Here is a 14820-nt window from a genome sequence, read left to right as displayed (position 1 = left end):
ACTGTCTGCGAGTCAGAATCCATTGAATCGACAAGGATCACAGTCAGAAAATTCCATTTGTCCAGCATCACCAAGGTGGGGATCTTCCAGGTTTCGACGGCTGCAGAAAACTCTCCTTTCGGCTTATATCTTGCTTCCAACTGCACTGGGCTTTTTACCCCTTTGAGATGCTCCGAGGGGATGCGTCAATCTCCGGAGGAGCTTGCTGGTATACTTTACACCTTGCATGTTGGTTGAGAAGCAAAGATATGACCTATCAATCGATCCCCGATTGCGCCTGAACCCTAATGAGGAGGATATGACCTTTGCCACTTCACCCTTACACACCAATACGGCGCTAAGGAATATCAAAGCCGCACAACAAAGGACGGCGCTTGTTGACCATCGCAAAATGGGGGGAAGGAAATCTCTCTCAATATTCGAGTGCGTCTTAGTTACATGTAGCAGTCACAAACTGCGGAAGGATCTCATTCTTGCGTGACAGTGAGACGAGCATATTTTATCTCCTCATCAGCCGTCGCTTACCTCGCCACGATCATCTGCCCGTCCATCGCGACAATAGGCCCAAAAGAGCCTGAGCTTCGGACGGATGATGCCGTACAGTAGCGCGCGAGTGCAGTTTGGAGCTAGTGCAACATCGCCCACCTTGTTGGCAATGGGGCTGCATGTGTGCTGTGATGATTGACTGCTGATTGAGGATTTGGTGATTATCGGCAGTGTCTGACTTGGTAAACGTTAACTGACGCGTATCTTACTCGAGTCGACATACATGACCTCAACCTTGTGCTTCTCCGCCGTAGAGTGCACGCAAACTCATTCCCACTCTGCTCGGCTGTATCGTAAAAGTAGACAAAAATAGAGGAAACGCGGGCGGCAGCTGCCTCGAATATCGTCCCTCAGGGCTATTGATAGCGATTCCGCGGACAGCCAGATTTACTCCGATGAGCCCTGTCACACTCACAGCAAATTGACAAGGGCCGTGCTGCCAACAACCTTGTGCTTGAGAGGCAGCGGCGGGGTCGTCCGGGCCAGGCTTTGTCGCTGCCACCTGTTATTGCCACGACCTCGGATCGGCGGGCCTGCTCCAATGATGAGCGCTCTGGTCTCAACAGATCTGAGGCGATGATTTCCACTGATCTTCCTCTCCCGAGGCTTTCGTTCCATGTCTCCTCGCCCGGCAAGCCCGCTCAGCGCCATGGAACCAACCGCCAGCCGCTGTCCTGCTCGAGTCGAGAATATCGAAGCCTGGGGAGGATGTTGAGTGTTGACGGTGCCATCCGAGCATTTTCACGGTGCAGAGATGAGACACCGGAGGAATCTTGGGGAGTGATTGCCGCAGCCCTGTCGGCACTCAGCACCTTCAACTGAAGCCGAACGCCGTCGCCGTAGTGTACCCTGTGGGCAGCTCGCAGTCCACCATGAACCAATTTTGTCGTCAATCGTCTCGTCAGAGTTTCCCGGCGGCCCTCCGAAAGTCCATTCTTCTTCGAGATCGTGATGGGAAATCATGGGACTGGGAGCTTGACGCCCTAGTGGTCCATCATCGCCTCAACCCTAGTCACAGCCATCTGTAATCTATACGTAGCGAGCAGCACTAGCCTCCAACAGGCAGGTTTCGTGCTTGTCCGCCAGCCAAAGGTGAATTTGGGCCAACGAAAGCGCCACGACGAGCGCCATCGCGTGGCATTAACATTTCGCCAGAGTCAGCAACACGGTCTTACTCGAAGGCCAAGCAGGGCCCCCACTCTGATCCATCTGGCCAGCGATAACTCCTTCCCAGGATCCCCTAGCGTATCTCCGGCTCACGCACCTCCCGCTACACCGCTGCTTTGCTCCCCACCGCTCTCTGCCCGCCATGGGCTCATCCTATCGCTGTGCCCTCTTCTTCTCTTTCGCACCCCCGGATTCTGGGCTTTCTGCTCCTCCGAGAGAGCCTTTTCCCTGAGGCTTCGTAGTCATAATTCACTCCAGCTCCCTCTTCTCTCCTGTACGACATCGCTTTTGCCTATCGCCATTCTGTCACCCTCCGCCTTTATTTCCACCTTCTTGTCCTCCGTCCTTGGGGATAGCACACTGTGACAATGTCCAATGTCGAGTTGACCGGCGACGGTTTCATCGGACTTGATTACGACTCGAGAAACTACATTCAGCCTCAGTCATGGCCGGTGGCGGTGGACCACCAGGCCTCCCAGCGAACAGATGCCTCGCGAGACATCTCACCCTTACAAACCAGCGGTCACTCTTTTGAACAGCCGGTGGCCCAGGATCCGAACCTCATCGTTGACTGGCAATTTCAGCATTTACAACCCCACCTTCAGTATCCTCAGGATGAGGCAGCCGCCGCGCCCCAGTTCACAACCGCAAGCTATGGCATGACTATCCACTCATCGCCCGTTGATCTGATGTCGGGGCCTCACGGTCAGATGAGCACAAGCCTGCTCGATGGTCCTTATCTACCGCTCGCCGCACCAGTCGACATGGTCTCATATCCGTACCAGGATCTTCAGCAGGACCTTCTCGGATTCCAACCCCACGGCCTTCCCGACATGTCTTCATATACCACCGCACCACAACAGAATATGATCGAAAGCAGCTCACCAACGGATACGTATCTCGAAGTTCGGTCGTTGACCAGCTCGAGCAGTGACAATGGTTGGAGTATGATTGAGCCACGTCATTCGCATGAGTTCTCTTTCCCAGACCAGGTCTTCATCAACCCAACACAAACACTGCATGACAGGAGTCTATCTGAATCATCGTATTCGACCTCTTACGGTAGCTTTGTGGACGTCTCGAATCCCGTCAATTCGCCCTGCTCTGAAACCAACTTCGAGTCTGCTTTCAACAGCCCTGTGAACCGACGCATTTCTTACGACCACACATCACATGGTTCGCAATCACCTACTGCAATTAGCCCCGCCGCCATTGTCAGACCGATCCAAGTACCCGGCAAGAAGGATCCTTCTCCAAGCCGCTCTTCCGCTTCGAACTCTTCCTCGCCTCCTAGCAGAAAACCATCTCGTAAGAGCCCAATCGCGGCGAAAACAGCCGAGACCAAGGTCCGCAAGCAGTCACACAGCAAGTCTGATTCTACGGAGAAGAAGGTGGGCAAGCGCAAGGGTCCCCTTCGGCCCGACCAGCGAAAGCAAGCCAGTGAGATTCGGAAGCTGAGAGCTTGTCTCCGCTGCAAGTTCTTGAAGAAGACTGTAGGTCTCCTTGGAACCCAACACTCGGATCTATCAACTAATAGCATTTATAGTGCGACAAGGGCGAACCATGTGCGGGCTGTCAACCGTCGCATGCCAGATTATGGCAGGTTCCTTGCACTCGTATTGACATCAAGGAGATTGGTTACTTCATGAAAGACTGGAAGGCAGACTATGAACGGCACATCACCCTTGGCTTCTCGGTCGGCAACATCAAGGGCTTCTCGGAACAAGAGAGGACCCTTTTTATCACCCACGGCTATGGCCAGGTTCTCCCCATCAATGCCCGCGAAGTATACGTGCATAACGAACAGTGTTTCAGTATCGACTGGGTGGAATCCATGCACCGTGAACCCAGCCAACATGAAGTTGAAACAGCTAAATTGTCTGCCGGCATGGAAGGTGTTTCGCACGCGATGTTGTCCGACTACCTAGATCGTCACATTGACGGCAATGGCACTTTCGAGAAATTCGTGGATGATTACTTCGAGGGCACTCCCTTCTTGACTCAAATGCTCAAGACCGCGTTCCGATACTATTTCCGTACAAAGATGCCCGTCATTCGCAAAGCTCTGAAACTTATCCTTGCTTACAACCTGACTCTTCACGTCACCATGGTGGAGGGTTTGGGTGAAGAAGAGGGTTTCTTGGGCAAGATCGAAGACCACAACTCGAAGTTCAAGGGCAAGACAATGGCACCCGTCATGATCAACTTCCAAATTAAGTGTGCCATGGCGAGCATGTGGCGTGAGTTGCAGAAGGATGTTCTGGAGGAACTGTCCAGCCTCTACTCCAGCGTCTACAGTGGGGACAAGCTGAAAAACTGGCCCACGATTTTCATGTTAGCTTCGATTCTTCTGGCTGTCTGGGAGGAAATGCAATTCGACTGCCATTACCGCACTCCTGTGAGTCTCGCCTGTTATTCCCCCCCCCGCCAAAAAGTTTGTCCTGGCCTTACTAATACTACTGACTAGGACGCTGCTGCGGTTGATAAATTCTGTACCGACATGGAAACGACTCCTGTCGGCGTCATTGTTGGATTGTTCCAGGCGATCTCTCAGAAGTTGCCCTCGTTTTCCGATTGGGAAACCTCGAAGCACCATCACTTGCTTCACTCAAACCCCGACGTCTGCAACACTATGACCGAGGTTCGCCAACATGTTGAGAAATTCGGTAAGCATCCAATCATGCTATTCTAGCTGCTGGGTTTTCCGTGCTAATACTCCGCAGAGAGCTACCTCCGTGGTCGCTCAGGCTCCAAATTCAACCGGAATGACTTTGACTGCCTATCCAACAAATTCGTTTCCAGACTTGTGATTCGCGCGAATTAGAACGAAGAATTGAAGCACATAGGTTACGGCTCGGCACTTGAAACGATACGAAAAGTTCAATGAGATATGCCAGCGTTTATGATTATGAGACTTGCAGTGAAGTTATTAGCAACTCTTGCTCTGTCTATTTACATTTGATTGTCTCGGTCACCCAATCTCTTATTTCCTTTTTGTTGTTTTGGGAACTGGTATTTCCCCTTCCTGTCTTGCAAGTTCAGCCTGAAGCACACGTTTGATTTTATTTGAAAATACGCTCTTTTTGTCCTCCTTAGTGATGTTTCTTCTCGCACAGTACTTACCACAGCGATGATGAGGATCACGATGTCACGATATGTACGGTCACGAAACTGTTCCACAGCGAATCATGGCGACAACTGAGTTGTCGAATCGTGCTGGAGGCTAGTTCTCGCTTCATGATGCTGGATGTTTGAATTTCTGTATTTAATCTCTTGCTTTCTGACTTTTGTGTTAAGTATTGGATGTTGGTGGTTCTGATCGGAGGCAACTTCGAGAAAAGAGCCAAGGAATGTTTGACAGTACCAAGAGAAGCGCTCTCGCTGGGTCTTTTACAGTCTCAAGATTAGTATATTTCTTGCAGAAACTCAATGATGATATCCCGTTTAACTTCAGCCGTGTCTCCCTCATGTAACTCGACGGATCCAGTATAAGCTAGCCAACTCAGCAACCCAGCTATGCCAGCTGCTCGTCTGGGCAAACTTGATTTCGGGGCCCTCCCTTGCAGCGGCCAGGTCGTGTTTCACTTGCCGTCAATCTCCACTCGATAACCACGTGTACAGCTCTTCCGAATGTGCGTCATTCTTCTGTTCTTGAGTTTGACAGAACTTTGAAATAGATCCCTCCCTGCATTCTTGCACGCAAGCGCACCAACCTCACGCAAGGGCTTCAGCCAGCCCGAGGGAGCTTGCGAATTGCGAAAAGCGGGGGAACCGCATGCGCCGATCACCTGATCCCCAGAATGGGCGCTAGTCCCGTAAGCGCCCTCACTAAGTCTCCAAGGTGCCCACTCCGGCCGATAAGGAGTCCCCCAACACACGTCATTTCTCCTGATTGCCGTCGTCAGGCTGGGGGCAACCCGACAATGACCACTCGGGAAACCACTCTTGTCGCAGATATCGGCCCAAATGGTCCGCCGTGTTTTCTGAGACTTGTTACAAAATTCCTTTTTTTACTATAGTTAGAACAGAATGGCCCAGCCTTCGGTGACTGGTGGCGTCGTGGCGTGGCGTGGCGTGGCGGGCGTGTAGATACGGGCCGCTCTTCAGGTTGATACTGGATACGAACATATGGGAGAAGGAACTCGGGTGAGGTCAGAGATTTCCTCCCAAGGGCCATGTTCGATCTACGGATCATGCCGGGATTTGGCTTACAGAGGCGAGAGGGCTGGTAAGGCCCGGAACAATCCCGGCTAGTGGCAGTGTCGTGAGGTATTGAGTCATCGGTGGCTGGAATCGTGCGAACCTCGTATATTCCGATAAGGCGACATTGTTCTCAAAGAAGCTGTACAAAGTAATAGTGCTATTGAGAGAATGAAAGCAACTTCATGAAGCCCTCGGCGAGTATTGTAATCGTTCACAGGTGCCGTCTAGATCGGCGGATGTCAAGAGGAGCGGGCGAATGGCAGAAGGCAACGGAATGCTGTGGTAGGCGCCAGAACCAAAGACCGCAAAGAACAGCCGGGTGCCTGCCGCAAAGGAGCCTGTGAGCGGCCTTTATGAGTCTTATTAATGAATGGCCCTGCCAATCCGGTGGCTTGACATCACGTTATCGGCGAGGCGCTGACCGACTGACTAAGTTGCTTCGCCTCCCCTCATCTCCTCCCCCGGAAGTACTTAAGGCTTTCCTCCTTCCTCTTCCTGGCGTCACCGCTTCCTTCCACCTACACTCCTCTTTCTGACAAGAAGAGCATTTTATATACCACTTCTTCACCCTTATTCTTCTCTCTCCATCCGCGTCATAGCTTCAACGCAGTCTTTCCACAGTCTCATATTGCCAACGTCGTCACCATGCAGATCTTCGTGAAGACACGTAAGTATTCTGTCCCTCGCCACCGAAATAACGCTGAGCGCAACCTCTAACGCTCCATTTCTCTGCAGTTACGGGCAAGACCATCACTCTTGAGGTCGAGTCCAGCGACACCATTGACAACGTCAAGACCAAGATCCAAGACAAGGAGGGCATTCCTCCCGACCAGCAGCGCCTGATTTTTGCGGGAAAGCAGCTTGAAGACGGCCGCACCCTCTCCGACTACAACATTCAGAAGGAGTCGACCCTTCACCTTGTTCTCCGTCTGCGTGGTGGAATGCAAATCTGTAAGTACTCACGGTATTTGCCACCGAGTGGCAACTTTCCGAAAAGAGCGGCATACTAATGACTCGAAACAGTTGTGAAGACCCTCACTGGTAAGACTATCACCCTCGAGGTGGAGTCTAGCGACACTATCGACAATGTGAAGACCAAGATCCAGGATAAGGAGGGCATTCCCCCTGACCAGCAGCGCTTGATCTTCGCTGGTAAGCAGCTCGAGGATGGCCGCACTTTGTCCGACTACAACATTCAGAAGGAATCTACCCTTCACTTGGTGCTCCGCCTTCGTGGTGGTATGCAGATTTTCGTCAAGACTCTCACTGGAAAGACCATTACGCTGGAGGTAGAATCCTCTGATACGATCGATAATGTGAAGACGAAGATTCAGGACAAGGAGGGTATTCCTCCGGATCAGCAACGTCTCATTTTCGCCGGAAAGCAACTCGAAGATGGCCGTACACTGTCTGATTACAACATCCAAAAGGAATCCACTCTTCACCTCGTCCTCCGCCTCCGTGGTGGTATGCAGATCTTCGTTAAGACGCTCACTGGGAAGACGATCACATTGGAAGTTGAGAGCTCCGACACAATCGACAACGTCAAGACGAAGATTCAAGACAAGGAGGGTATCCCACCTGACCAGCAGCGTCTCATCTTCGCTGGTAAACAGCTGGAGGATGGGCGTACGCTCTCTGACTACAACATCCAGAAGGAGAGCACGCTCCACTTGGTTCTCCGTCTCCGCGGTGGCAATTAATGACTTTCTTTGAATCTTACGGCTCATCTACGGGTTAGCTGACCTGCGCGGCGTTGGATGGGTTTTTTATTCTTTCACGGTTAATCTGGGCATACTTTCTTATACCTTTGTTACCTCCATGTCACCTTGACGGTGTAACGAAACTTTCTATCCTTTATCTACTGAATGGAACACATAACCTGTTTCTGAGACCTACATAATTGCCTTGCGTAACAAATATATATTTACTCTGCAGGAACGTAGCCACACCTACCGTTTTCGTGGTCAACATGTCAAGCGCAAAGGTAAACTTAACTAATTGATGAAACTAACCGCCCAAATACTCTGGGCCTGTAGATTTTAAGCACATAGCAGGATAATCAGGGCATGGTAATAATTGAGCTCTTTTGCCACGATATCACGTGATCGCCGCGGCGGGCAGCGTGGGGAATCCTAAGCCAGAGATGCACCTTCGTCCATCTTTGAATAAATTGGAAGATGAACGAAAATCACAAACTCTAGCAACATGAGCAACCCGCCGGGATGCCCTCCTATTTCTATTATCTCGCGATTGAACTCTTCTCACGACCTCAGTCCGACTTGAACAGCCTTAGCAGAGATCCGTCCTTGACTACCTCACTATCTTTTGAGTCCGCATGCGAAGCTCTCCTCCCCTTCCAGAAGCGATCCTTAAGCTCAACAAACCGAAACCTTCGCAACCAGGCGCACAGAAAACACCGACGGGTCTCTCCTGACGCCTCCGACGCCCCTATCGAACTCCATAACTACCCCGCATCAAACACAAATCCCTCATACACGCCCTCTTCGTTGTCCGCATCGCTGCCCTATACCAAACTATCCTCAAGCGCGTCTGATCTGAAGAACGACCTCCGGCTAGACAAAGTATCTATCGAGTGCATCGACATGGTACCTTCAACAAGGGAGAACCCGGTCACGACGGGCATCGGAACAGATATACTTGGTGGTCTCCGCACGAAGGGCCAGTACACACCGCTCGACCAGAAAACATCGGACAGTGTTTGGGGGATTGTACATCTATACCGCGACGCCCAGGAGACGCCGTTTTTAGGCGCGGACGATTATCCGGCTGAACTGAAGGGCTCTTCTGCTGCGGCTGCGAGGCAGTCGGTTGCTGAATATGGTCTTGGAGGAGAGGATAGCAGCAGCAGCAGCAGCAGCAGTAAGTTGCGACCGCGCGGTGCTGGCGGGGCAACCTCACAGCCCGATGAGGAGTGCACAACACTCTGTGTGCTTGCTGTACCGTCTTACATGTCTGCATCTGATTTGTTGGGTTTTGTGGGTGAGGCGACGATGGATGATGTTAGTCATTTCCGGATGATACGGACGGCGAGGGCGAATCGATATATGGTTTTGATGAAGTTTAGGAATGGGAAGAAGGCCAGGGAATGGCAGAGAGTGTGGAATGGGAAGGTTTTCAACAGCATGGAGGTGCGTTTACTTATTGCGCTTACTGCGGTAGAGGTCATGATACTGACAGTTTCGGTTTTATCTAGCCCGAAACGTGCCATGTCGTCTTTGTGAAGACGGTTGAGATTCAGGGTGTCGATCCGATCATTGAGAGTGGAATGTCGCCGAAACAGCAAGCTGCGCTACCGTCACACTCCACAACATCCGGTCAACGAACCAGTGCATCATCGCAATCTCAACCCGGGAGTATAGGTTCTGCAACGCTTTCAACAAAGCCCCTGGCCCCACCAACACCGTCGCTGATTGAGCTACCTACGTGCCCCGTTTGCCTGGAACGGATGGACGAGACCACCGGCTTGCTCACTATCATTTGCCAACACGTCTTCCATTGTACGTGCCTCCAGAAGTGGAAGGGTAGTGGGTGTCCCGTATGTCGCTACACGCAAGACGAATTCCGCAAGACAAGCCAAGGCCTTCCATTTGATGACGAAAACGCCGAATGCAGCGTATGCCACTCGGATGTCAACCTCTGGGTCTGCCTCATCTGCGGCAATGTAGGATGTGGACGATACGATAGCGCCCATGCCTTCGCGCATTACACCCAAACCTCGCACACCTTCGCCATGGATCTCTCTACGCAGCGGGTCTGGGATTACGTCGGGGATGCATACGTGCACCGCATCATCCAGAGCAAGACGGACGGCAAGCTCGTCGAGCTTCCCGCGGCAGATAACAGTGCCCTCGATCCTCCAGATTGGGCCGACGCAGTCCCCCGCGAGAAACTAGAAAACATGAGCGTTGAATACACCCATCTCCTCACCAGCCAACTCGAAAGCCAACGCGCCTACTTTGAAGGAATCCTCGAACGCGCAGTCGACAAAGCATCGCAAGCCAGTGTAGCTGCATCGTTAGCCCAAGAAACGGCAGACACCGCCACGGCAACCCTCCGCAGTCTGCAGGTCGAACACGATAAATTTAACAGCGAAATTATACCTAGTCTAGAGCGCGACAAAGCGCGGGCTGAGAAACGCGCGGAGAAATTCGAGACCATGGCGCGGAAGATGGAGCGCGAGTGGCGTGAGGAGAAGACCATGAATGAGAGCCTCATGGAACGGATTGAACATCTCTCAACGGAGGTTGAGACGCTCAAGGCGAGCAACGTTGATCTCGCTGAGCAGAACCGGGACTTGACATTCTTTATTAGTGGGTCGGAGAAGCTGAAGGACCAGGGTGAGGAGATCGTGCAGGGAACTGTCAGTGTTCCTGATCCGCCGAGTGGTTCGAAGAAGAAGGGGAAAGGGAAGAAGAAGTGATTAACTTGATTTACTGGAATACTCGCACCAGTCAAGCTTTTGAGCGCTATGTTTAACGGACGATCAGAAAATAAAGATCTTCTAGGAGAGCAATGAAATGGATACCCACTAGTGCCAGTTCCATAAGTTCCTATTATACAGTAGCTCTAGTATCTCGTACAATATATATAATACAAGTAGAATAAACAAGCGCAGGGCCCCCACCAGAAAGTCTACAATCCCTTCCTCACAGCCCAGAAATAATTCCCCCAGCTCTCAGACCCAGGCACGAACTTCCACCCGAGTCCAGGAAAATACATCACACCAGCACACTTCCACCTCATCCCGTCGAGTGCCTCACTTCCACTCCTCATGACTGAGCCTCGCTCTAAGTCCGCACTCCGCATTAGACCCTCGCTCGCCCAGCTCTCCAGTTCGTCGGGGTTGACGAACTTTTTCCACTCATGTGTTCCCCGCGGGACAACCCCAATCGGCCATGGCGCCTCGGCAATAACTTGGTTAATCAGGAACGACGGCAAAGTCCGTGCGATTGTTGACCCAACGAGCCATCCGCCAGGTTTAAGGAGGCGCAAGCAGTCCGTCAGGAAGGTGAGCGGGGAGATCGAGGCGTTTGTGTCGATGTGCTCAATGACTTCAAAGAGGGTTATCATGTCGTAGCCATCTTTCCGTCCCACGCCCTCTTCGGTCGTGCCAGTGACTGCTGAAGGATCCGACGATTTATCTGCATTCCGCGAGGCGATTACGTCCTCCAGCGTACAGTTCACATACCGAAAGCGGCCGTCGTTCAGGTGCGCTGACACCTTTGGGTCTTTGCGGGCATGGTCGCGCGCAATCTGGATTAGGTCCGTCGTGGGGTCAATGGCTGTTATTGAGGCGGCGCGAGTGACGGTTGGTGTTTCGGAGCCGGCTGATTGAGGGTGTGGGATGGTACGCGCGAGGGATTCAGCGAAGATGCCACCACCGCAGCCGACGTCGAGGTAATGAAGGGTGTTCGGGGTTGTGCCAGGTTGATTCGCAGGGAAGTCTGGGGAGGAATCAAAGAGGCAGGAGGCGATGAAGTCGTGCCGAAGAGGGTTCATGAGGTGGAGGACTCGTGAGGGGCCCATGGGATCCCACCAAGAGCTGGCGAGAGAGGAGAAATGAGAGACTTCAGAGGCAGAGACGGACGACGTTGTTGTTGAGTGAGAGCGGCGGGGGAGTGGCCGGACGAGACGAGAGACGGTACGTAGCGCTGGCCTTGCCGGTGCCATTGCCATTGTGATTTCGCTGGGAGCTTGGAGAGCTCCAGCTCTAGATTATTTGGATGTGGGTGGACGGGTTGATGCTGCGGTGGGATGGAAGGATGGGATATTATTGCAATGGCGTTATCTGAAACTGGTTAGAATGTTCCTGATCAATTCCCTTTCTTTGAGTACTGAGCCATAGAGTACTCACCATGGTAAATCCAGTGGTTTCCGTGGGCGAGTCAATTCTTCAGCGGCTTGACTGTTGCTTGAACTGATTGAACCGCGATGGAGAAAACGGGACGATCTGGAACAAACACGCCAAGACTTTGGAGACAGCAGCCAGCCCTCGGTCAACTCTCTACCCTCACATGCACCTTTCTTTAGCAACACTTTACATCATCTCCCTTGACCCTGATGCTATGTGCATCAGATGGCCGAAACTTGCATCAACTAAGGAAATTACCCGGATGGCGGATCGGCAGGGATTCACGGACGCAGAGGTACCGAGATGAAACAACGGCATTGTATCAGAAGCTTGTTCCTCCCTCAAATTAACTACAGGACAATGCGTTTCATCCCCAAACCTGATACTTGATAAATGAGGTAGAATGCTCGGACCTCACTTTCCTTCGATCGCCTGGAACCTTGGCTCGTGGCTGTACACCGTCCACCGTACCTTGTTGTTTCTTGGACGAGCAGAGGCGCACGGGATTATAGGCTTGTTTGCCGAAATTTGGTACGGGCTCCCTGGGCGATCGACAGCGATCCCGAAGTGCCGACTCACTACGAGAACTTCGTTCGTTGTATTCGTATCTTCTCTTGGTATTAGCCAAGCGTCTACAGTTTTGTCTCGCTGGCAAAGTGCTTGGCCATGCTAAATGAAACCCAAACCTACGGCCGCGACCCCAATCCGCCATTCAGAGTGTCCGCTTGGGACATCTGCTGCACTTTGGTCACATTGGTGGTATATGCGCCCTTGTCGGTACTTGCATCGCTATGCAACCGGAGCACAGCGCTTCGGTGGAGTGCCGTGAAGGAGCAAATCGGCCATAACCTTCTCTTATGGTGCGTATTGGCAAAACAGAACTCGCGAGGTTCTATGGAAGGTTAACCTATTCATCTAGTCTCGGCCTTCGTATTCCGGTGTCGGTGATCCAGCGCGTAAGTAAAAAGACTGGAGACATTATCAGACAGTCCGTACGCTACGCTCATACGCCGTTCCAAGTCCTAGAGAGGGTGCGAAAACCTCGCTTTGCCGGATACTGGATCTACCGTGACATATCAATCGAATCTTCTCCCCAGGATGCAGACCTCGTACTCTTCCATTTGCACGGTGGAGGCTATGTCATGGGTCACCCGCTTGAAAACGCAACTGAATTACTTCTCATTGCAGAGACGCTGTCGCAGCGCAATCATTCGGTGGCTATATTTTCACTCGAGTACACGCTTGCGCCCAACGCGCCGCTGCCGACACAACTCGACCAGGCAATGGCCGCATATACTTGGCTCATAAGCGAACTACGTATCAATCCGTCCAAACTATACCTCATCGGCGAATCGGCTGGTGGACATCTAATAATCTCTCTTCTCACGACCATATACCAGCAGTCTCTTGGACCCTTGAGGTCTTCTGCTCTCCCGAAGCCTGATGCAGCATTCCTGATCAGTCCCTGGGTAAACTTGGACCCTTGCGGGCCCGACGCGCACGCAAATCATCAAGAACTCGATCCCCGCAGTGCCGCATTCAAGCACGTACTTAGGCGCTTTGCCATCCTTGCCCTGCACGGAGCATCACCAGACTATATAAAGCTACACGGGAACTTCGCACGCACAGTCCGAGAGCGCGGTTCGTGGAAAGACATCTTACCAGCGAAAACGTGGGTCTCAGCGGGTACCGCGGAGCCCTTATTCCGCTTCGATATAGAAGAGTTAGTGAAGGCTTCGCGGCGCGACGGGGCCGGGGTGCGGTACGAGCTCGCAGAAGGGAGGGTACATGTATGGCAGACTGTCGAGGCTCGCGAGCAGGAGAAGCAATTCCTGGCTCTAACGTTGGGGGATGACGATGAGCAGTTGATGGCTGGATATCGGCATATCGCAGAGTTGATATGTGGTTGTTTGGAAAGCCAAGGGTAGTGAAATCAGGTTATCTTTGTTTAAATCGCAGTGATAGTTCTAGGCAAGGCAAGTGCGAGGTGCTCATTGCCCCTTCCCATTGCAAGCAGACCAGCATCGCACCTTCCTATCGCATAATTCAGTACTGCTTCCTAAACTAGGAAAATGCGATGGCCTCGGGCTGATCCTTCCAGGAATTCGGTGTATCTGTCTCCCAGATAGGTCAGGAGCAAGGCATCCCCAACGCCGTTAGCTTCTTCTTGATTGGAATTAAAGTATGGTTGGCTCAATATTCGTCAGTCCGAAACCCAGAATGGGGGACGCGAAAGGCCCATTAACAATTCAATGTCAGTCAATTGATGTCTTCACGGCGCATTCTGCCGGGGGTTAATCTAGACAACAGGCTAACAGCACGTCAAGGAGCGCTTGCGGAGTATCGGCGATACGTACTAAGGTCCGAATGTCCAGGATCCAAGGATCCAGGAGAAGGCCGTGGAAGCTCAGAAGACCATCGGAATTATACAGACACGGACCATTCTGAAATACGCCTGGTCTAGTTCGATCCACTTCAGCCCCTAGACAGTGGGCACTAATAGTACGGAGACATTTCCTCCAGAGGCAGATCCTATTCTTCGCATCTTCTAGAAGGCTTCTGCTTCGGGTTTCTGCTTCCTCTTGTTCTACCGTAGTGGGCCCTCAGGAGTCAGTCCTGTGATGATTATGGAGTACAGTACGGGGTAGACTGAGACAGTTAGACTATATCATTGATGATCATCATTCGCATGGCGTAGGATCTACGGTGACCGTGAGTCTGTGATTTACGTGTCGGTCTGTACAACGGAAGATGTTTGCTCATGTTTCTCCTCGTGGCGCGTCTGCAACATATATAACAGAGTGAAATATTGGAGTAAATCTGAACTGCACTGGACGGGTGAGGGAAGCAATGTTACTATGTTTGGAAGATCGTTGGCTAGTTGTCTCAACGCTCCCCGGCATGGGGGGTGGGTATGACAAGCCCAAGAAGGTACATTGTTTTATGGGTCTTGTTGGCTGGTTGTGATTTGTGGTATGTACGCGCCGTGTTCACGGGGAACCCTTTCCATGGACAAGTAACTGAGCTGT

At 52.0% G+C, this 14820-nt stretch overlaps 5 protein-coding genes across 5 annotated transcripts; 4 read left to right on the top strand and 1 right to left on the bottom strand.

Moving 5' to 3' along the window:
- Positions 1–2081: 2081 nt before the first annotated feature.
- ASPSYDRAFT_53938 (Zn(II)2Cys6 transcription factor domain-containing protein) lies at positions 2082–4537 on the top strand (the record flags this gene model as incomplete). The annotated part of the gene is made up of 4 exons (XM_040848769.1): positions 2082–3206; positions 3260–4111; positions 4181–4379; positions 4437–4537. The coding sequence occupies 4 exons, from the start codon at positions 2082–2084 to the stop codon at positions 4535–4537; spliced, it is 2277 nt and encodes a 758-aa protein (XP_040708240.1).
- A 2024-nt stretch (positions 4538–6561) lies between these two features.
- On the top strand, positions 6562–7619 carry ASPSYDRAFT_53937 (ubiquitin family protein; the record flags this gene model as incomplete). The annotated part of the gene is made up of 3 exons (XM_040848768.1): positions 6562–6583; positions 6652–6867; positions 6940–7619. The coding sequence occupies 3 exons, from the start codon at positions 6562–6564 to the stop codon at positions 7617–7619; spliced, it is 918 nt and encodes a 305-aa protein (XP_040708239.1).
- Positions 7620–8141: 522 nt separating this feature from the next.
- Positions 8142–10360, top strand: ASPSYDRAFT_142805 (putative RING and UBP finger domain protein; the record flags this gene model as incomplete). Its single annotated transcript, XM_040841275.1, has 4 exons — positions 8142–8743; positions 8780–9068; positions 9134–9181; positions 9221–10360. 4 exons carry the CDS (start codon positions 8142–8144, stop codon positions 10358–10360), a joined length of 2079 nt encoding a protein of 692 aa, XP_040708238.1.
- Positions 10361–10466: 106 nt separating this feature from the next.
- On the bottom strand, positions 10467–11950 carry ASPSYDRAFT_317328 (3-demethylubiquinone-9 3-methyltransferase). The gene is made up of 2 exons (XM_040844903.1): positions 11795–11950; positions 10467–11728 (listed from the first exon to the last, which is right to left on the bottom strand). The coding sequence occupies exon 2, from the start codon at positions 11614–11616 to the stop codon at positions 10573–10575; it is 1044 nt and encodes a 347-aa protein (XP_040708237.1). The 5' UTR covers positions 11617–11728; positions 11795–11950; the 3' UTR covers positions 10467–10572.
- Positions 11951–12457: 507 nt separating this feature from the next.
- On the top strand, positions 12458–13719 carry ASPSYDRAFT_53934 (alpha/beta hydrolase; the record flags this gene model as incomplete). The annotated part of the gene is made up of 2 exons (XM_040848767.1): positions 12458–12651; positions 12711–13719. 2 exons carry the CDS (start codon positions 12458–12460, stop codon positions 13717–13719), a joined length of 1203 nt encoding a protein of 400 aa, XP_040708236.1.
- Between the last annotated feature and the right edge of the window lie 1101 nt (positions 13720–14820).

The sequence above is a fragment of the Aspergillus sydowii genome (genome assembly GCF_001890705.1).
Source record: "Aspergillus sydowii CBS 593.65 unplaced genomic scaffold ASPSYscaffold_1, whole genome shotgun sequence".
Taxonomy (NCBI): Eukaryota; Fungi; Ascomycota; class Eurotiomycetes; order Eurotiales; family Aspergillaceae; genus Aspergillus; species Aspergillus sydowii.
Note: the sequence above shows the minus strand (reverse complement) of the source record. Positions and strands in the feature narration are given on the sequence as shown.

Excerpts from the sequence above, each read along its gene's own strand:
- ASPSYDRAFT_317328 (XM_040844903.1), bottom strand. The coding sequence starts at position 11,616 with ATGGCAATGGCACCGGCAAGGCCAGCGCTACGTACCGTCTCTCGTCTC.